General features: G+C 36.1%; 1 protein-coding gene across 2 annotated transcripts in view; it reads right to left on the reverse strand.

Annotated features, from left to right (window-relative positions):
• The window catches only part of MED13L (mediator complex subunit 13L), a 302,839-nt gene that overhangs the window by 265,423 nt on the left and 13,496 nt on the right, over nucleotides 1-23,920 (reverse strand). For both annotated transcript variants that reach the window (XM_019467349.2, XM_053902081.1), the window contains exon 2: nucleotides 1,804-2,041. In XM_019467349.2, the coding sequence (XP_019322894.2) occupies nucleotides 1,804-2,041 (238 nt within the window). The remainder of the gene's footprint in view (nucleotides 1-1,803; nucleotides 2,042-23,920) is intronic.

Consider the following 23,920-nt stretch of genomic DNA (forward strand, 5'->3'; position numbering starts at 1 on the left):
ACAGTAACTTGTTATTTCTAAGAACACTGATCATGTGCTTTGTTGGTATGGACAAACAGCTTTACTCCATACATGAAGTAAATAAGCCTAATTAACAGTTGGGTTTGGTTTCATCACTATTATAAAATGATAATTTGTGCTAACAAATAAATACCAGACCAAGAAGTTCAGACATAAGCTATCAATACAGAGTAGAGAAACTGAAGGACATTAAAAATCAGAAGTAAACATAAGAAATAAAGGATAAAGAAACAAAAATGTTATATTCCTCTACCACATGTATAAAAAAATTTTATAACAAAACTATATGTTTTGATATTTAAACGAACAAATATAAATGCTATAATTATCTTCTGGGGTATCTTATTTTAAAAAGTCTGATAAATGGAATCCAGATGTGGATTAAACTAATTCAACTAATTTTACCTGAGTTCATTGCTAACTACCTAAAATAAGCTTTGATATGTATGTAAGTTCTAAGATTCTGCTGATTAACCAGCTAAGTAAGCAATCCTACCCAGACTGGGTTCTTTTATTTATAAACCAAACATTCTAAAAACTACAGGGAGAAAGGTTCATGTTGAATAGACAAATGGACCATAAGGTAAACAGCTCAATTAGTCCACTGTGGTTTACTGCCCTCTGGCTGTTGTGGCAAAGGATATCACAGATTTAAAAAAAAAAAAAATGGTTGCAAAGAAAAGCTAGGAAGATATCAAACAAAACTTGGCAGGAAAATTCTTTAGCCATATTCAGACACCTTAGAATAGAACCTCAAGTACACATTAAAGTTAATTTTACTCTTTCCTTTAAAAAAAAAAAACACTAAATATATCAACTAACAAAACATTTCAAACATTATCTGAACTTTTTCAACCACAAACTAACAAAATATAGAGTAGTTTGGACATAATTAAAGTTGGCTCTAGGAGAGTTAAGTCAAAAAGGGTTAATGCACTAGCCTAAAGATTGTAATTAATCTTGATTTAGAAAAATTATTTAGCATACTAAATGGAAACATTTAGGTAAAGAAGTAAAAAAACTTTACCGACATTCAAAGAATATTGATAAAATTTCCCCTGGTTATAAATCTACAATAAATACAAAAAATAGCTTAGAGTAATGAAACTCTTAGATTAATTCAAAGTTTCCACATATCAGATATAATCTGAAGTTAAAAATTAGACAACATTGGAGAGCAAGTATTTCCTGGAATCACCTAATTATATAAAAAGCAGGAACAAAACAAAGGAAAACTTGCTACCTCAAAATCAGATCAGATTATTTAATCTTTCTACAAAATACTATCCAATGTCATCTCATAATCTTTTCCAATAAGGCTTGTACTAACTTTTATTATCACTTTACAACTTTCCATCAGTGTTCAGCTGGTAATGAACCACAACAGCCACAGTTCAAGAAAAAACAATTCTGTTCATTTCACAGACTTGCTAATTACTCACAACTCACTATCATTTTAAAACAGTGGATCTTAGCCTTGTTCCACCCCAAAACACCCAGGGGACACAGTATTTTCCTTTAGTAACAGTGGCTCACAGGTTCTGGTTCCTAGCATGACTGGGAAACAACAAGCAAATTTGAAAAAAATAACACAAGTAGAAAGAAGAGGAGTAAGAGTGAGGATATTCCTTTCAAGAGACATACCCATTAAACACTTGAATTTTTCTCAGCAAGTTTTAATAAATTCTTTTTGAAACTTACTACTGTTAAATAATTATAATTTTATACACACACACACACACACACGATGGTAACAGTTTTTAAGAAAAAACAAAATCTTACCCTGCAGTTCATGATGTATTACACCCACTAGGTTGGGTTCGTCTCCCCACCAGAAAATCCATAACTCTTTGCAATCTGGTTTGACATCACGACGCCATACACACAGCAAGTTGGCTTGCAAACAGCGGATGAAACTTAACAGGATTGGATCATCTTGGGCTGGGGCTGAAATTATGGGTCCACAGTCCCCATGCCCTCCAAAATTGTACCTACGCCATTTGATTCCCGTGAGTTCAGCCTGGAAAAAGACAAGAAAATTACAATGGTTTTGATATTTCTTTTTACCTACAGAACACTTAAAAACAGGCTTCCATTACAGATAAGCAAATCTGCTAAAATAAATATTGTCACTATACTTCACCTAAGAGTTCTCTCACTGAAAAATGTTTGTCAATCCTCCTTGATTTTTAAAGGGAGAAAAAATTCATTTTTTAAATATTTTTTAACATTTATTCATTTTTGAGAGTGAGAGAGACAGAGCATGAGCAGGGGAGGGGCAGAGAGACAGGGAGACACAGAACCCGAAGCAAGCTCCAGGCTCCGAGCTGTCTGCACAGAACCCGACGCAGGGCTCGAACTCACAGACCATGAGATCATGACCTGAGCCGAAGTCGGACGCTTAACCGACTGAGCCACCCAGGTGCCTCAAAACTTCATTTTTTTATATCAAGATTTCTACATGGCTCCTCATATTAAATACCAAATCACCACAAACAAATGATTATTATTTCCGGTTGAACCATTTTTACCCAGAATGTACTATAAAGTCCTTACATATAAAAGCTATTTTCTATTATTTCTTATTTGATTCATAAATTATATTTAGAAATCAGGTAAGAGGGAAGTCTAGGTGGCTCCGTAAGTTAAGCATCCGATTCTTTATTTCGGCTCAGATCGTGATCTCACCGTTCATGAGACCAAGCCCCATGTCCGTGTCTGTGCTGATGGTGCAGAGCCTGCTTGGGATTCTCGCTCTCCCTGTCTCTACCCCACTCGCACACACATGCATGCTCACTCTCTCTCTCACACAAAATAAATAAATAAACATTTAAAAAAAAAGAATAAATCAGGTAAGAGTTTAAAAAATAAGTTCATAAAACTGAAATCGTTTTTTTCAAAGAATTTCCTCAATTCCTTCCCATCCAGAAGCTAGTTTCAATCTTTCTTAATCAAGAAAGCAGTTATCATGCAGCATAATAGTGCTTCATCATTAACACCAAAGCAAGCTACTAACAAAACTGATGCAAAGTTATCAGCAATTTATTCATGTTTTTGTCTTTTGTCTTCCAAACACATTTTAAAACATGGAAACTAAACCAGCTGCAAGCAGAACCCGGGTCTTTATCCCATTACCTACATTTGTATTTTAAAATTTCTTAAATCTTAGAGGGGGCTAAGCAGCTAAAACTCAAAGATGGTTCAACACAAACAGAAGCTGAATTCCTTATTTAAATAGCTATAAACTACAACTATATATTCAAAACTGGTGATAAAAGGGATTCATAACATCATTCTGCACAAAAGACTCCATGTGTCCCTTGCATTCAATCCTTACCCACTCATCTTCCCTCCCCACCGCCACCAAGTCAATTTTTGTCAGTTGTTTTTCAAAAATCAAGTATAAGATAGAAAAAAACAGTATCTCCTGCTAACATAACTGAAACAAATTTAAAGTGCCGAAACAATCAATCACCATAATGAACGAAACACATTTAAGAAAAAAATATCAATTTTATTCAATCCCATAAAATGCGTCACTTCAAAAAAAATTGTTCCAAATATAATAATGTCCAAATTAAAACTGTCTGGCATTCAGTGACTTACCCCCCTTCACATTGTGAGATATGCAAATCCAATCTCTAATGAATATTCTTGGTAAAAGCATCATTTATGCTTTCCCCTTTATGCCACTTTGTTTTCTTAGTATGAAAGTACTACATGGACAATGCAGTAAGTTCAAAAATAAATAATATAAATTAAAAGTAAAATAATCACACCAGGAGGGGCACCTGGGTGGCTCAGTCAGTTAAGCATCCAATTTCGGCTCAGGTTTGATCTCACCGTTCGTGAGTTCAAGCCCCCCATCAGGCACTGTGCTGATAGCTTGGAGCCTGGAGCCTGCTTCAGATTCTGTGTGTCCCTCTCTCTCTGACCCTCTCCTGCTCACACTCTGTCTCTCTCTCTCTCAAAAATAAACATTAAAAATAGTAATAATAATTTTAAAAATAATACCACCAGGAATATTTTCCATAATCACATCAGAAATAATTATTAGTATCTTAATGTATGTTCTTCCTGTTTTTCTGTACATAGTTTTTAATTTAGAACCATATTACCATGGCTTTATATCCTGCTTTTTGACTTACTATATTTATATATATAAAATTATATATATATAAATTACTATATTTACATATATATATAAATTATTCTTCAAAACAGTTTTTAGGGGCACGTGGGTGGCTCAGTCAGTTGGGCATCTGACTTCCGTTCAGGTCATGATCTCACGTCTTGTGAGTTCGAACCCCACGTCAGGCTCTGTGCTGACAGCTCAGAGCCTGGGGTCTGCTTCGGATTCTGTGTCTCCCTCTCTCTGCCCCTCCCTGCTCATGCTCTGTCTCTCTCTCTCTCTCTCTCAAAAATAAACATTTAAAAAATTGTTTTTAAAACAGTTTTTAATGTTTGTATAATACGTATGTATTCACTGGAGAAAACATAATTTATCCCGTAATAATTAGACAAACTTTCATTTTCACTGTTATAACTGGTAAACACCCTTGCATACTGTTATTTTCCAGATGACTTTCTTAAGAGAGACTGCTTGATGTAGAATTACCAAAGAATATGAATATTTTAAGACTCATGGATGAGTGCTACCATACAGTTTTTCAATTAGTAGTCCCACTAATACAAATAACCTCCTCCCAAATTGCGTATCTTCTTAAATACCTGCCAATTCAATAGAATGGTATGTCCCTGTACTAATATGTAGTCCTTTTTCAGTTCAGAGGGAATCATTATCATATATTTAATCATAAGTATAATCTGGGGCCTGCCTTCCTGGGTTTGAATACCAGCCCTACACTCACTAGCTGTAAGTAGCAAGTCTTAGCAAGTTACTTAACCTTTGTCTCTCTGTTGTCTTACCAGTAAAATCAGGATAACAGTATTTACAGAGTTGATTAAATGAGTCAGTATGTATATACTTAGGAAGATGCCTGGCATATGGCAAAAAATATAAATGATATCACTATCATTACTAGTAATGACAGTAGTATTTCTCCTTGAGTTGTTTGTTCAGATCTTTTGTGCATTTTTCTCGCATACAAATCTCTTTATTTCTTCGAATGAAATCAATGTGTACGTATGTGTGTGTTTAAAACAGAAAGCCTAACATCAATTTTTAAATAAAGGTCAAAGAAGTAAACTAAATAAAAAGACTTAAGAGGCAGTTGAAATCAGAAAAGTTAAGTAAAAGACTAATTTTTCTCATAAGCACCTAAGCTCATGTTCTGTCCCCAAGGATCTGGGGGTTGGCGGGGGAGACAAAAGATACCAATAAATATAAATCCCTAATATGTACATTAACTATATTTAAAAGGTTAGAAAATTAAGATATATCAGAGATTGAAACATCAGGTGAGGCAGTCCCCAAGAAATCTATGAACGGCAATTTATTCACTAGAATACTTTCACCTGTAACATCCGGCATGGTTCAGCAAACAAAATATTTGGCTTTGATTCAGGAGAATGATTTCCTAATCCCAGCACTTCCACTAACTTCCTATCAGTGCTTCTCTGGTCTCAGTGATAAAGGGAAGCCGCTGCCGCCTGCTCTATATTCTTTATGGAGTTGTTCTAGCAAGTGATATAACACAAATCCAAGTGATACAACAACAGAGCTACCAACTTAATCACTTCATAACTAATTCAACCAGAAAAACTGAAAAATGTCCCATTATCTTAAAACAATTTCGTTCGTTACCTTAAAGCTAAAATTAAATATCATTATACCAGTCTTCACTGAAAAATCTAACAATGAAACACCATTTAAGCCTAACCAAGATAACTAAGTATAAAGTGAATGTGCAAAGGCTTAGCTTTAAATTTTGAATTAATTAATGTTTGATAAGAGGGAAGACAACTCAGGGGCACCTGGGTGGCTCAGTCAGTTAAGCGTCCAATTCTTGATTTCGGCTCAGATCATGATCTCACGGTTCGTGGGTTCTAGCCCTGCTGTCAGCGCAAAGCCTGCTTGGGATTCTCTCTCTCAGCTTCTCTCTCCCTCTCTCTGCCCTTCCCCCACTCATGCACACATATGCTTTCTCTCAAAATAAATAAGGGGAGGGGAGGGGAGGGGAGGGGAGGGGAGGGGACGGGGGGGGGGAGGGGGAGGGGGAGAGGAGGAGTGCCTGGGGGGCTCGGTCCGTTAATGATCCAACTTGGTCTCAGATTATGATCTCATGGTTTGTGGGTTCAAGCCCCAGGTCAGGCTCTGTGCTGATAGGTCAGAGCCTGGAACCTGCTTTGGATTCTCTGTCTCCCTCTCTCTCTCTCTGCCCCTCCAGCGCTTGCACTCTCTCTGTTGCTCAAAAATGAATAAACATTAAAAAATTAAAAAAAAAAAAAAAGGAAATACAACTCCGTAATACTGAAATACTGTCCAAAAAAAAAATCCTATCATGGATGTATATTCAATTAGACTAATACACAGCCTCATATACCATGATCATGTTTATAGTTAAAAATCAATTCCACACCAACTACTATTGACCCAATTTCTGACACAAGTACAGATTTCCAAGCCTCAAAATCCTTTATCTAATGATTCCAAAATTGTGAAGCAACCATATGAAATATTTCTAGATGCAAATTATCCAAAAATGCAGTATTTGTCACTGACAAACAATCCATAATCATATTTAAGTTTAAAATTACATGGTTTTTAAAAGATGGAATCCAAAAGATGGAATTAAAATATACAAGGAAAAAACCCAGCACGCACGTGTATATAATAACAACCCCAACTTTGTGCACTGATGCATCACCTATTTCACAACAGGCACCACAGCAGGGTCTTCACACAGAATTTCTAACCTTCACAAACAAACAGGTAAAGAAATTAGGACTCAGAAGGTTAAATAATTCTCCCAAAACTACACAGGCAGCAAATGGCAGATCCCAAATATAAATGGATTCAAAGCATAACCGAATTTAAGGCATAAATTCTTTCCCACTCTGCCATGCTGCTTCTTAAGGCTAATGGTAAAAATTAGCCCTAGAGGATTATAAAATAGTACAAAGAAACTGTCATCAACTCAATTTAGCAATGGCAAGAGCTCATGGCCATACTTTCTAATTTAAGAAAGTTCATGAATCTTTCTTTAGTCTTCCTGAGGTATTAAGAAAACTAGTACAAGAGAGCCCACACACCTCCCATGAATAGAAGAGACTTTTTTTATTTCACTCAGATAATTATATGCCTTCTTTTACATGTTACCACTATAAGACTGTATCTACACAAGCTAATTTTTAGAGGGTATGTACAACAAGCCAAGAAAATAACTATTCTAATAATAGCAAGAAAGACGGGAGGGAAATTTTCTCCTCAATGGCTGGCATCTGTTGAACAGGTAGTCAAGGTCCTCAGAAAATTGAACTTAACTGGCAGAGGCTCCCGTGGCCTTCTGTTTAGGCCACTATAGTCAGTTCAGAATGGTTGGAATTAAATAGATTACAACAGAATCGGGATAAATGCAGTTTCTAACAGCATGAATGTATTTAAAGAAAATTTATATTGATTCTTAATGTGCTATTCTTTAGACACAATACATAGGAAATGAGCTGATAAATTCTCCCAAAGGAAGTCATTCATTTGCACTGACCCATTGCAATTAGAACCCACATGACTAACAAGTATATACTTGCAGTGTGGCTCCTCAGGGTTGAAGCTGTATTCAGCAGTCACCGAACAGAGTCGAAGGAACAGGACTTGGTTATGAATGAACTCAGGGAGGTATAGTACCACAGAAGAAACACTGGCTGGAGGTCAGAAGATCTAGGTTCAAGTCCTAGTTTTTTAACTATTTACCTGTATGATACTAGGAAATCTACTCCCATCTCAGGGCAGCACAGCTTCCTGACCTGTAAAGCGATATGGTTGACCTAGATACTATAAATGAGTTCAAGTCTCCTGGCCCAGGCTAATTACATCCCACTCACAAAGGCAACTTGTAGATGAGACTGAACCCTTAATTATATGCCTTAGAATGATCCGTATGAATAGGAGAGCTGCCAGAAGATCTGAATTTTCAAGAAAAAGGTAAAAGAGAGACTTCTCAAACTACAGAACAATTACCTTAATACCAATCTTGAGCAGGATTCTAGGATGGTGTGTAGAAAAGGCAGCTGTGATTATCTGGGGCTAACATGGGTGTACGAGAAAATTCCAAATCTGCCTCACCTCACAACCTCCCATGATAGGGTTACTACTCTAGAAGATCAGGAAAATACAGCAAACATATTAAATCATCCCTCAACTTGAGTCAGAGAAAGGAAAAAAATCAGGAATAATAGAAAACTTCTGTAAAAACACAACTAATCAGCTCCAGGTAAAAACACCAGGGTAAACAGACACATCTGCTTTTGCTCTCTTAAGCTCCTCTAAAACACCAGTCAAGAATGTTTGTTTTGTTTTTCCCTTAAATCATAACATCACAATGGTAGGCAGAAGAGAAGATGAGAGCATCAAGATTTTGAAAGCTAAGAAGCAGATGCTCAAGAGGTAAAGAAATTTATAATGTCTAAAAAAACTGAATCCTAGCTATGGAGAAAGGGCAGATAAAACCCAATATACACAGAATCCCCTCAGACTCAGGAGTTAACAATACAGTTATCTTTGGATGGAGGGTTAAAAGGCAGAAAGGAGATGAAATAAGGAAAAAGTGGCTGAAGGCCTGCTTAGAAGGCACTCAAGAACTCAGGCACTCAGGTACCCTCCCCACTGCTCTTTTTACCCCATCGAACAACTGGAAGGGTATTCTCTGTGGCCAGTAAAAACAGAGAGTATCTGCACTGAGGGACACAGGCACAACTGAAGGCAGGGAACCAGAGTGAAAACAGTGAACATGTACAAAATAAAAGTAAAAAACCACCCTCTCCCATTTCCCTCTCAGCACCCAGAAAGCTGGCAACCGGTCTTTCATCGCCTAGAGAGAAAGGGCGTCTGGAAATCTTCTTTGGGAAATCTAACCAGCTCAACAGAAAAGACCTCAAAATACTGACAAGAGAGGTTCCCCCAACTAAAGAGCCCACCCAGATCAGTGAAGTGCACAGTAAATGTCACTCGCATACTCAACTTCCAAGCAGTTTTTCAGTCCACCACTCCTAAGCACGGACAACCCAGAATTACTAAAGAGTTGAGGAAAAATATGGAGGAATGATAGACAAAAAGAAACAGACACAAACAGAAAAGTAACTTGAAGGAAACAGACTAGACTGGGAGAAGAACAAAAATTCTAATCCATTATTAATATTCTCAAAGAGATAAAATAGTGCTGCCATTTTTAAAATACTTATTTGAGACAGTGAGCACTTGCACAAACACGAGTGGGGGAGGGGCAGAGAGTGAAGGGGAGAGAGAATCCCAAGCAGGCTCCACACTGTCAGCGCAGAGCCCAACATGGGGCTTGATCTCACGCCATGTAATGGTTGCACTATTTGAGGGCGCCTGGGTGGCTCTGTCGCTTAAGTATCCGACTCTTCGTTTCAGATCAGGTCACGATCTCGCAGTTCGTGGGTTCGAGCCCCATATCAGCCTCTGGGCTGACAGCTCAGGGCCTGCAGCCTGCGTCGGATTCTGTGTGTGCGTGTGTGTCTCTCTCTCTGTCCCTCCCCCACTTGTGCTGTCTCTCTCTCCAAATAAATAAGCATTTAAAAAAAACAAATAAACTTAAAATAAAAATAAATAAATTAATAAATAAATAAATAAAAGACCTGTAGACTACCTCAGAAAACTAAAAAAGAGCTCTTGAAAATTTTTAATTAATGATGCCAAAAATGAGAAAACTCAATAGAAGGGCTGGAAGATAAAGTTTATGAAATATCCCAAAAAGTAAAGCAAATACACAAATTGAAAAGTAGGGAGGGTGGGGGAGATAAAATTAGAGGAGCAGCACAGGAAGTTCAAAACCAAATACAAGAGCTATCAGAAAGAAAAAATACACAAAATGAAAAAAGAGGAAGTTACTGATAAAATAATTCATGAAAATTTCTGAGAAAAATAGAATGTGAATTCCTAGATTGAGAGGGCTCTCTAAATACCCAGAACAACAGATTAAGAGACTCAAGGCATTTTGTAAACTTTCAGCACACTACAGGCAAAGAGAAGGTCCTCAGAGCTTCCATATAGTAAAAAGAGATCACAAAGAATCAGGAATGAGAATGATTTCTGACTTCACAACAGCAATACCAGAAGCAAGGCAATGGTGCGAGAACTCCAAAATTCTAAAGGAAAACGATTTCCAAACTAGTTACCTATGCCAATCTAAATTATCAAGTGTAGAAGTAGAATATATTTTAAAATATGCAAGACTTAGAGAGAGAGAGAGAGAGAGAGAGAGAGCGAGCGCATGCACCCTTTCTCAGGAAACTCCTGGAGATGTACTCCTCCAAAAAGAAGGAATAAACCAAATAAACCAAGAGATTCAGGAAATAGATCCAACGTGGGATGGAGTGAACACGAATTGCTAAAACAACAGGGAATAATCAGATGATTACAGGCTGTCAACTGTGCATCAATGTAGAGGGCAACCAATCCAGATTGCAACAGGTTGTATCTCAAGAAGATGAAAATGACAGAATACATTTGCAAGTCTTAAATTAAAAGGAGATTCAGACAATAGGCAAAAAGTATGAGGATGAGTTAATTAAAAATACATAGTAAATAGTCAAATAAAGAAAAAAGGTAATTACTATCTTCAAATTATGCAGAAAAAGTAATCAGAGTATACTAGATGGCTCAGCCATACATTAACATAATCAAATGAATGTTAACACTGAATAATAAGCTAATTAAAATTACCATGTAACTATCTCGTTAAAATGGGAAGATGGGAAAAGTATTTGTAGGGGGCAGAGAGAATGAGCTAAATCCTCATCTTCAATAATGAAAGATCCAGAATTTGAAAACCTTAAAAGTAACTGCAAGCTTAGTCTTTAGAATATTCAGTATTAGATTCTTACATTTAAGTAAGAATCAAGACAATCAACAAAAGGGGGCGAAAGTGTTTGTCTGTGGAAAAGGTAAAATAGGAGCCAGCAGAGGAATATTATTCATAAAACCTTGTAGGGCTATTTGACTCTTACACTATGTTAATAATACAACTCTAATTTTTTAAAAAAGAAAAAAAACTGATCAAATGTAGTAAGACATAGTTAATGCCTACAAAAATTACTACTAGTATTGAAAATTCATTATACCACTTTATAGACCAATTGGCCCACATTTCTAATCTTAAGAATAATTTGACATCCCATAAATTGTGTTGCAAAAGCCAAAAGGTTATCTACCATGTGTTAAAATATTGTGCTGTTGTCTTTCTTTGCTCCATTTTTAGACTACTAAAACTTCAATTAACCAGAGACATACTTCCAGCTACACACTTCCTCCCACCTAAGTCTTCAACTCTTCCTACATTTACCTAAGCAGCTTGCCCAGGTTCCCTCTGCAGAGGGGCTGAGGACAACAAGACCCTGGACGTCCCATAGGACTCCCACCTAACATGTTATTTCCATGTTGTGAGAAACGCAATATGGTAACTCTCCATATGATGAAGCTGAATATCAAAGATGTTTTCTAACATATGTACATTTTTGCTGATTCATAACAACTTTTTCCTGAATATTTACCAATATTAGTTCAAAAACATAAAAATAAAAACTAGGGAGGCTGGGTTAGCAGAATATGAGTGAAAAGGGCTCAAAGATTTTATTTGACAAGAAGCTTAATACAATTAAACAATGTGAAAGAGCTACTAAAAAAGTTACTTCCATCTTAAGCTACACTGCTAAAAGCACAGGATCTAGATCCTACACAATGTATCTTACATAGCAAGTCCCTGGTCAATACTGCCTTCAGCTCCCAACTCCATACTTTGAGAGAAATCTAGATAAACTGGAACAAATTAACAGATGAAGGACTAGGTTGGTAAGGAAATCTAAACATGTCATATGGCTAGAGTCTCTATGGCCTCATGTTCAATACTTTCAAGCAAATAAACACGGCAGCAAAAAAATAAAAAAATAAATAAAAAAAATAAAAAACAAAAGGAATAAAGCCATAGTGGAATTAGGCTGGATGCATTTAATATGGAGTTAACATTCTGAAGAAATTTATGAAGTCTTCAACTTATATGAAAGACTCATATGTGGAAGATGAATTAGATATGCTTAGCACAGACCCAAGTGGTAGCAGAGAATCAAATGGAAAAACTGATGATTAAAACAACAACAGTGATAGCTTTCTCAAAAAATCCCTGGTTGAGATCCGTGAGAATCATACATATGAGATGTTAAGGAGAAGCTGTTAATACTGGATGTGGCTTCAAACATCAAAGGGGTGGTTGGACAGTATGATTTATAAGGTTCCTTTCAAACATGAAATACAAATCTCAAAGATTCTTCCCTTCCAATCATAAGATTTTGTATCTCCAATATCATTTGTATCTCAGTCAACTAGTTCAAGGGACTGACAAACTATACCCCATGGGTCAGCTGAATGTTTTTGTTGTTGTTAAAATTTTATGTTCTCTGGTGTAATCTGAAAGAAAAACTCACACTCAACAGATTCACAAAACTTCATAATAATGGAGGAAAAAATGGGGAAAATAAAAGAATGACATAAGAAGAAATTATTATGATTTCTCACCACAAACTTGGTAATAATGGACACATTTGCCTAGAAATGTGTGTCAATAACCATAGGAGAGAAACATACAAACCATTCCGGAAATACGATGTGGCTAAGAGAGGAAAGGAGTGTCAGAACACCACAACTAGATGGCCAAATGTTTTCATGGATAAAGTTTTATTAGTACACAACTTTGCCCATTTATTTACATACTATCTTTGCTCCTGCCACACTACAACCACAGAGCTGATTAGTTGTAACTGAGACTGTGTGACCTGTGAGCCTGAAATAACTACCTTCTGATCCTTAAAAGACAAAAAACAAAGCCCTGAACTAGGATAGAAGATAACACACGCAGGCAAATATGGCATTTGAAATATAAGAAACACTGTAACTATCCTTCTACCATAAACAACTAGACAAAAAAGTATGAAACTACTGTTTTCAGACATTGGACAAAAGACAGCATGGAGCTAGGATCTCTAAGAGAAAGAAAACAAATGAAGTAGGCCTTGCAAAGGCTGAGGCAGCTGGAATTTATGAGAGCATATCACCAGAAAGTTCTGCAGAAAAAGAGCTCCAGAGACCTGATAGGGGTTCTTGTGAAATAGTTCCTACATACACTAAGCTACACATTCAAAGAGCAAAATTCCATGAGGCCTGGCAAAGAATTACTAGAGAGCTATCACTCTAACAGTTCACACAAAACTGGGAGACAAGTCTCGTTCTGAACAGTCAGGATGAAAACACAGTTAAACATGTTGGGCATTAAACAGAGACCACAGAAGGGCCATGATTGCTCTAACACACCCTAAAAATTGATTCTCAAAAATAACGACCATCACTACCATCATCATCTCATCTACAAGTAGCTAACTGCCAGCCAAAACAAAATTCAACTCTTTACAGGAAAGAAATACAATCCAGACTTTCAACAACATAACATTCACAATATCCACCACCCAATAAAAGAACACCAGACATTCAAAGACATAGCAAAAAGAGACTCATGGCCAGCAGAAAAATCAGTGAAGAGAAACAAACCCAGAAATGAAAGTGAAGATGGAATTAAAAATCACTTTAAGAAAGCTATCATAAGTACGGTCAAGAATTTAAACTTAATAAGAAATAAAAAACATAAAAACACGAGAATTTCCAGGCACAAATTACAAAATAAATTCACTGAATGGGTTTAACAGTAAAGTAGCACAGTAAAAGAAAAAAGGGGGGGGGGGGGTACAGGGGGACCTGACAACATACAATGTAATTACATAAGCTGAAGAACAAAGTATTTTTTCAAACTGAAAGAATAATGAGTAAAGCCAAAAGAAGACTATGATCAAGCACTCTTACATATAATTATGGTCCCAGAATGCAAAGGTAGAAGGGAGGACCAAAAAAATGTTTTTGAAAAATGGCCAAATTGTCTCCAAATTTCATGAGAACAAGGTACTCAGACCCAAGGAGTTCTGTGAACCCAAAGCAGCATAAATCAAAACAAACAAACAAAAAGAAAAAAACAAAAAAAACAAAAAGCAAAAAATACCAAATTAAGTTTCTGATAACCAGTGATTTTAAAAAAATCTTAAAAGCTGTCAAAAGGGAAAAAAGACACATTATATAAGGGAAAACAAAGACAATCCTTTAAACAGACTTCTCACCAGAAAGTATGCAAGCCTGGAAACAACAGATCATGTGAAAGGGGAAAAAAATGTCCACATCTAGAATTCTAGATCAAGCACGAATATCCTTCAAAAGTGAAGGTAAATACAGACTTCTTTTAGATGAGCAGAAACCCATGGAACTACCTCGTAATAAATATAAGTAGAATAAGTGCTTTTTAAAAAGTTCTGCAGGTACAAAGAAAATAGCAGATGGAAATCTGGATCTACACAGAAGAATATAAGCACCCAAAGCAGTTAATATATAAATAGAAAACATATGTTTTCTCACTTTTAATTTCTTTAAAACAAATTAACTGTTTACAGCAAAACTAATAATGCATCACAGATTGTATACAGATAGAGAAGAAAAATATATGACAACAGTAGCACAAAAGCCAGAAACAGAAAATGGAAGTATACTGTTCTAAGGTTTTTTACATTATAAATGAAATTTAATATGACTTGAAGATAAACTACGATAACAAAGTCCCATATTATAAGCTCTTGCACAGTCACTAAAAAGTAAAACAAAGAGTATATTTCAGATGCCAATGTGGGGCTTGAACTCACAACCCTAATATCAAAAGTCTCATGCTCCATCAACTGAGCCAGCCAGATGCCCCTAAGATGCCAATATTGAAGATAAAATTGAATCATAAGAAAACACTCAAATAATCTGAAAACAGGCAGGAAAAGGGGGGGGGGGGGGGGAAGAAAGGAACAAAGAACAGATGGGACAGATAGGGAAAAGTGCCAAGACAGTAGACTTAAACACAACCATCATACAAATATGTTAAACACAAATAGTCTATTACAAGTAAAAAACATCAATTCTCAGGATAAGTAAAAATTTTAAAGGTCCAACTACATACTGCCCACAAGAAATTCACTTTCAATATAAAAACAAGTTATAATACAAATTATAAGAGAGCTAAAATGGCTAGATTAGTATCAAAGTGGATTCCAAGAGGACTATAAAGGAATAGAGAAATTTTGTAATGATAAAAATGTCAACTCTTCAAGAAGACATATATCCCAAATGTGCAGCTTTGTCTAACAACAAAGCTTCAAAATACATGAAGTAAAAACTGATATATCTAGAAGTAGAAATAGACAAATCCAGAATTATAATTGAAGATTTCAACAGGCCTCCTCTCAGCAACTGATAGAACAAGTAGACAGAAAATCAATAAGGTATAGAAAACGTGAACAACACTATCAACCAACATAACCAAACTGACATTTATCAAAAAAAAAAAAAAAACCAAAAACACTCAACAGGATACAGTTTTTCAAATGCACATGGAACATTCACCAAGAGAACCCGTATGTGGAGCCATAAAACAAATATTAATATATTTAAAATTGAAATTTCTGAACAAAATTAGAAAGTCACAAAATATCTAGAACATCCCCCTTCCTGACAAAATCTGGAAATTAAATAAATAATACCTCTAAAACAACACATTGGACAAAAAGGAAATCACAAGTAGAAAATGTTTTGAAATAACTGATTATGAAAACAAAATATACAAAATTGTATGGGATACAAGTAAAACAGTGCTCAAGGAGAAATCTGTAGCTTTAAATATTTACAGTAGAAAGGAAGAAAGGTGTAAAACTGCTCCAAACTTCTTCCTTCAGAAGCTAGAAAAGAAGTGTAAATTAAACCAAATGTAATCTCAGGGAAGACAATACTGAAAAGAGAAGAAATGGATGAAATGTGAAACTAACAACAGAGAAAACCAATACAGTAAAAAGCCGGTGTTCTTTTTTTGTTAATCAATAAAATAGAGAACTTTGTCTCTAGGTTAATCAAGAGAGAAAGAAAAGACAAATTACCAACATCAAGAATTATTTCACATACTAAAGACACTGAAGATAATGTAATTACTACAAACAACCTGATGCCAATAAATACGACTACTTAGATTACATGGACAAATTCTTTGAAAGAACTACCAAACTAAAGCAAATAAAAAAGTTAAAAATCTGAATAGCCCTATACCTATCAAAGAAATCGAATCTGTAATTTAAAACCTTCCTACAAAGTATTCTCCAAGGCAAGAGGGCTTCAATGGTAAATTCTATCAAACATTAAGAAAGAAATACCACTAATCCTACACAGGCTCTTTCAGAAAACAGAGAAGGGACTAATTCCCACATCATTTATGAGATTCACATTACTAACACAAGACAAAGATACTGAAGGGATCTATACGTCAATATCTTTCATGAACACAGATTTAAAAATTAACAAAATAGTAGCAAATCAAATCCAACAGTACATAAAATGATAACACACCCTGCAAATGGGAGTATATCTTGGAAAGTGAGGCTTAGCTGAATGAGTTCAAAAGCCCATCAATGTAATTTGAATCAAACTAGCTCAAAAACCCATTAATATGATTCCCCATGTTAACAGAACAAAACCTATGATCATCTCAATAGATGCAGAAAAAACATTTAACAAAACTCAACACCTAATCGTGGTAAAAACTAAGTAAACCAGGAATTAAAGGGAACTTCCTCAACCCGATTAAAGAAGATGTTCAAAAACTACAGCTACCATCACAATTAATCATAGAAGATTGAGTACTTCCCATGAAAAATCAGTAACAAAGCAAAGAGGTACACTGTTATGCAACTTTGTAGTATAGGTCCTAACTAATGCAATAAAGCAAGAAAAAAAAGTAAGAGGCATAGAAACTGAAAGGAAGATATAAAATCATCTTTATTCACAGACAATATCCTCATGTACAGTTACAAAAATTCAAGGACTTTACCAAAAAGCGACTATTACTAATAATTGAGTTTAGGAAAGTTGCAGTATGTAGATACATATACAAAATTCAATTATATTTCTATATAATAGCATAAGCAATTAGAATATTTTGAAACAAAACCATTTAAAACAATTGAAAAATTTACAAAGTCCTAAGGGATGAATTTAATAACATATATTCCATACCTGTACACCAAAAACTACAATGTTGACAGAAATCAATGATCTTAAAAAAAAAAAAAAAAAACGGAAGCTAGGCTACGTTCATGAACTGGAAGCCTTAAAAGTGTCAACCTGTCAATCCTCCCCAATTTGATCTACAAATTCAATGAAATCACAATAAAATCCCTGCAGGATCTTTCTGAAAACCTCACAGGTTGATTCTAAAACTTATATTGCAGTGCAAAGTACCCAAAAGAGCCAAAATAATTTTGAAAAAGAACAAAGTTGGGAGAATTTGCCCAGATTTCAAGACATACCATAAAATTTCAGTAATCATGATATTGTGGTATTGGCATAAAAGACACATAAATCAAAGGGACAGAATACAGAATCCAGAAATAAACCTTTGCATAAACATAGACATATACAGATGCAATACATTCACTCGATTTATGACAAAGATGCCAAGGTAACGCAATGAGAAAAGCAGTCTTTTCAACAAATGAGGCTAGAACTAGACACCTACATGCCAAAAGAACTTCAACCCATACCTCACTCCACACACACAAAAAATGAACTCAAAAGGGGCCACTTGATCACAGACCTAAACCTAACAAAACTATAAAACTTCCGGAAGAAATCATGAGAGAAAATCTTTGTTACCTTGGAATCCCAATTAGAACTCTCATGTAACTGATGGAAATGTAAAATGGGACAACCACATTTTAAAACTTTAACAGTTCTTTATAAAGTGAAACCTATGTTTCCCACATGATTCAGCAACTATAATCCTATTTACAGAAAAAAAAAAAATCTGTCACACACAAAACCAGTGTATCAATGTTCATAAAAACCAATACATGGAAGAGCAGGCAAACTGGAATAGCAATACAAGAGATTACAACTTAGCATTAAAAAGGAATAACCGGGGCGCCTGGGTGGCTCAGTCGGTTAAGCGGCCGACTTCGGCTCAGGTCACGATCTCGCGGTCCGTGAGTTCAAGCCCCGTGTCGGGCTCTGTGCTGACTGCTCAGAGCCTGGAGCCTGTTTCAGATTCTGTGTCTCTCTCTCTCTCTCTGACCCTCCCCCATTCATGCTCTGTCTCTCTCTGTCTCAAAAATAAATAAACGTTAAAAAAAAAATTAAAAAAAAAAAAAAAAAGGAATAACCTACTTAAGCAACAATAGGAAGAGGACACGTACACTATGTGATTCCCTTGATAAAAAAAAAAATCCATCCTAGATTTTTTTAACTCAGTCAGTTACATGTCCAACTCTTGATTTCGGCTCAGGTCATGATCTTGTGATTCAAGGGATCGAGCCCTGCGTCTGGCTCTGTGCTGACGGCACAGAGCCTGCTTGGGATTCTCTCTCCCTCCCTCTGTCCCTCCCCCGCTCACGTGTTAGCTCGCTCTCTCTCTCTCTCTCTCTCTCTCTCTCTCAAAATAAGTACACTTTAAAACAAAATCTAGAAAAGACAAAATGAATCTATAGTAATATATCAGTGGCTATCTAGAGATGGAGGGAAAGCATCACAGATGCTTTCTTTCTATTGTGATTTCAGTGGTAGTTTCACATAGGTATACATTTGTCAAAACTCATGAAACTATACTTACTTGCTTAAAATGGGTTCACTGTATTGTATGCAAAGATCAAACATTTATGTATTAATGGAAGAATTCATGAAAAAATCTCTGAAAGAAAAAAACCTATTTTTAATAAAGCCAAAACACCATCTTGCACATCTCCCAATGTAACTATGAATCTCTTTTAGAAAGTATGCAATGTTTTTGAAAAAATTATTGTCATGTCTAACTACATCAGAAAACGGTTAATGATTTCTATTTATTAACCTTCACTAAAGGAGAACTCTTGTGAAATTTCTGGGAACTGAACTATTTAATGAAGTTCATTAGTGACATCAGGATGATTTCTTGCCCAAGTGCAGTAACAGGCTAGAAACAGAAATTTCTATCGTTTTCTCTGTATAGCATTGTTAGGGCTGACCAAACATGAAGGGCTCCTTCCTCCATAGTAAAATACAATCTGTATTACTGAGGCAAACAACACGCTTACTTAAAACTTTCCTGAGGTGACTTGGTGGAAGTTTCCTTAAAAAGGAGGGACATTTCCTACTCCTTCCAAACTAGAATGCCACTATGATGACTAGAGTTTGAACAACTATCTTGGACAATAAGCTACTTGTAATAGACTAAGGACAATGGAGTAGTAAGAGCAAGCCTGAGACACTTGATGACTGAGAAGCAACCAAAGCCAGTTCTTAAGTGCCTGCCTCCAGGCCGCTCGTATATAAAAAAGAAATTAATTTTTACCTTGGTTAAGCTATTTGTCTATTTTTTTAATAAATATATGATCACGGTACTACAGTAAGTCATTTTTGATGTAAGCATTTGAGTAAATTAGCTTTTTATGTTTTAAAAACTAAAAGACTAATGAGATGATGGAAGTTTTCTTGAGACTACACAGTTACCTAGGTTTTCACCTTGCCCCCAAAATTTATCAAAACAATAAGATACTCTACTTTCTCATCTTCCAAATGATTCCTCAATTTGGAATAAAGCAGTCTAAGAGAAAAGAACTCTCCCTATCCGTGGGAAGAAATTTTAAGCTGCATTATTACTCCATTAATCTCTGATGAAACTTGAAAAAAAATGTAAACTATATCATCACTCCATTAATCTCAGGCAAATCTGCATGCTCCAGTGATTTCTACCTTCATGCTTGCTCTATAATATATGGTCTGCACTGTTAATTTTTAAAAGGCTCAGAAAGGAAAGAGACCAGTAGTGCCTGGAATGGCTAGGAAGAGCTTGACAGAAGCCCTACAAGGATTCAGACAGAAGAAAGAAGAGCACACAATACAATGCACTGGTTAAGTGCATCCACGCTCTGAAATCAGTTACAGCTCCATCACTTGGTGGTTGTGTGACATTGGTTAAATGAGTTAAAATTCTTGCCTCGGTTTTTTTATCTGAAAAATGGGAACAGTACTACCTCATCAGGACCTTAATGAGAAAATGCATGTAGCTGGCAAGCAGTTACAGTGTCAGGCATCTCATAAGCACTTTTAGAAACAGCACAAGCTCTAACAATGTATATAACATGTAAAGATCTGACTTGAAATACAGAGTCCTATTAGTGAATGACTGAAATTTTTAAATAAGAAAACAAAAAAGGCTTTTTAGAGATTAAATGCTTTTAAAAAATAAGAAAAGTCACAGAATACATATACCCGTATGTATGAAAAGATGCTCATAACCTCATTAGAAATGAACAAACTGAAAAATCAAAATACTGAGATTTTTCTTAGAGTGGTAAAACTTTAACTGATAAATTTCACTATAGGCAAGGATAGAAGAAATGCACATTTATATACTGCCCACAGGAATGTAAACTAACATCTTTTTTTAAAATGTAGTTGTAACTATCAAAACTTAATGCATAACTATACTATTACAGAAGAAAAAATTGAACCAATGTTTCTCACAGCTTTTGCTTAAACAACAGTTCATCCATCCTATGATGCAGAATACCAACTGTTTTAAAAACACAGAAAAAAATGAGGGAAAATCTTAAATTTGCTGACTTTAAAATATCTTCAATGTTAAGCAGAAAAGGCATGTTACAGGAAAAGCTGGAGGATTATCCCCCCTGACTTTTTAAACTACAAATATGCCCTTCATAAACAGAATGCATAAACAGGTATAAGAGTGAATTAGAACTGCACACTGATGGAACACGATATTAAACTAAAAAAGCAAGTTACAAAAGAATACAGTATATTTCATTTATAAAAAGCTCAAAAGCGTACAAAACTACATATATGTATGTGCATACACACACACATCCTAAGCATACATAATTAAAACTTTTTTAAAACTACAGAAAGATACACATACAATTCAGGATAACAGTTACCTCTGAAGGAAGAAGAAAAAGTAGGAAGGAAAAGACACCACAGGACTTCACAGACAATAACGTGTTCTTTTTCTAACTCTGGGTAGTAGGTATGTGGGTGTTCACTGTATCATGATTCTCTCTACCTTATATGTGATTTATACATGCTCCTTTTATCTACTCCGTATGTAATAAAAACAGTTCGAAACTGCATATGTATACAGGCACACAAACATATGCAAAAGAGAAAAGTCTGTAACGATAAAAATTAAACTACCAGTAGTCACCTCCCCATGGGGGTGGGGTAACCTTTTTGTTTTACTGTTTTATAGTACTGTCTGAATTTGAAACTACACAATTTTTAATTAAATTTATAAAATAAATTAAGACTTTTCCCTTAAAATTATAAAATAATCACAAAAACTGTAACCACACGGAAAATGTGTGAGTGCGTTCAGCTGAATGAAAACCCATATTTATACTGTGATTACCTCTATGTACACAAAAAGGGAACATTAACAAGAATGGAAGAGCCGGGGTAAATCTGATCTAATGGACTGGCTTTCATTTTTTATGGTTTTAATTTCTTGGAAATTTCATTTCGTGGAAGTATTTCACTGGTACCACCTCACTTGGAGAGAAATTAAAGAAAGATGACAGCTGCAAGAAAGCCACCTCTCCTCCTTCAGGGTAGCCAAGTGAAACATCTACCCACATGGGAAGGCTGAATGAGTGACAACCAACCGACAATGGAGAGCACAGGCTGCGCCAGTAAGTGCGCTCAAAACAAGAGGATCCCGCCACACCAAGGAGGTTACATCACAGAGTCTGAAGTGCCTGCATACATGTCAGCGCTCTCCCCGAGCACTAGCACTGCCAGGTAAGGACTTTGGGCAGAGGGAAGGCTCCGGAGCCCACGGAGCCCAGGAATGGGGCTGAAGAGGGAAAGGGGTACGGAGGGACTGGCAGAGAGATGGAGGAAGGGAAATGTTCCCCATATGAGGTAAAAATAGGCCATGGCATTACAATCATACTCTCAATACCTATAAAAATACTGTACACTCCGAAAGCTAAGTGCTGAAGGAACAAAGAATAGAACGGTAGGAGTAAAACTCTAAAGGAATTCAAAGTTAGAATGAAGAAGAGGCACCAAAGATACAGTTTTGAGTCTTTACAAAAATATCCTCTCTATTCTTTCCACTTTCCCAACTCCTACAAGTTGGCAATTTCCACAAAGCCGAGAAAAAAAACAGGGTTAAAAGTCCATTTCCTCCACCTACCGAAAATATCACCAATATGAAATATAAACAAAACCTTTAAATAAAAAACTCAAGGGGCGCCTGGGTGGCTCAGTCGGTTAAGCGTCCGACTTCAGCTCAGGTCGTGATCTCACAGTTCGTGGGTTCGAGCCCCCACGTTGGGCTCCAAGCTGATAGTGCAGAGCCTGGAGTCTCTCTCTCTCTCTGTCTCTCTCTCTGTCTCTCTCTCTCTCTCTCTCTCTCTGCCCCTCCCCTACTCACACTGTTTTTTGTTTTTTTCTCCTCTCTCTCTCAAATAGTAAATAAATAAAAAAAAAAAAAAACTGAATGAAAACATCTCAAACAGATTTGCAGACAAAATATGTAATCTGCTTCCTGAGTTTACCACTATCAAAAACAGAGGCTCTACGTAACAAACGCTATGTAATAGCCAATTGCTGTTAGGGTGCCTGCACCTCTATTTTCCTTCTTCCCATCAGGGTTTCTCCATGTCCATTCCGATCATCAAAATTTCATGAGCTCTTCCTCTGCCAAAATATTAACTCCACTTCCAACCACCACCATCACCACCTACACCTCTCCAAAGGCCCTTTACCAACCACCCATCAGCCTTGACTTCTCCCTTCTTCCCTACTTTTTTCCTCCACCTCTCCTTTCTCTTATGAATCTCATTCTCAATTTAAGAAAGAAATCTTATTCTCGCTGCCTCAAATCTTTTCTGGAAACAGCTTATAAATAATGTTTGTTTTTACCCTCTTTTCACTACCCCGGCCTTTTTTTGCCCTGAGCTCTGTCCATAATTAATTTTAAAACTTTTGAGTTCTGTAGGACTTAACAGCAAGAACCCAGGCTCAGTGAATACTTTCATATACACATCCATGATCAAAGCATAAGTCTTCTGCTAACAACTAGAACATGGATGCTGCCAACTCTGCCTCTTTCTTTTACATATACAAGAATGCAAATGCCATAAAACCAAGAACACATCTGTTTGCCATTTGGTTCCTCTCCCAGGACATATGTAATTGGTCACCAAGTACTATCAATTGTACCTCCAAAATATTACTTGATTCCATTTCTTTCTCTCCATTCCTACTAGTCCTGTGTGATTTCTCATATCTAGCCTACTCTAAGAGCATTCCCTCTGCCTTTGATTTCTCCCTATTACAATCTACACTCCAAGAGTCCACATGAGTTTTCTATCTGAAACATAAATCTGATCATGTCATGAACCCCCTTAAAATCCTTCAGGTGTTCCCTAGGTGCATACAGAATAAACTTCCAGCTTCTTGACGTCATCCAATCTGACATCAAATATCACCTTTCAGTCCTGTCACCCATCTATAAAAGACTAGGCATTAGATAAAAAAATAAGTATATTTAATGAAAGAATAATTTACAAGAAAGCCCAGAAATGCTGT

This window comes from Panthera pardus, unplaced genomic scaffold (genome assembly GCF_024362965.1).
Source record: "Panthera pardus isolate Hobbes unplaced genomic scaffold, ASM2436296v1 HiC_scaffold_15, whole genome shotgun sequence".
Taxonomy (NCBI): Eukaryota; Metazoa; Chordata; class Mammalia; order Carnivora; family Felidae; genus Panthera; species Panthera pardus.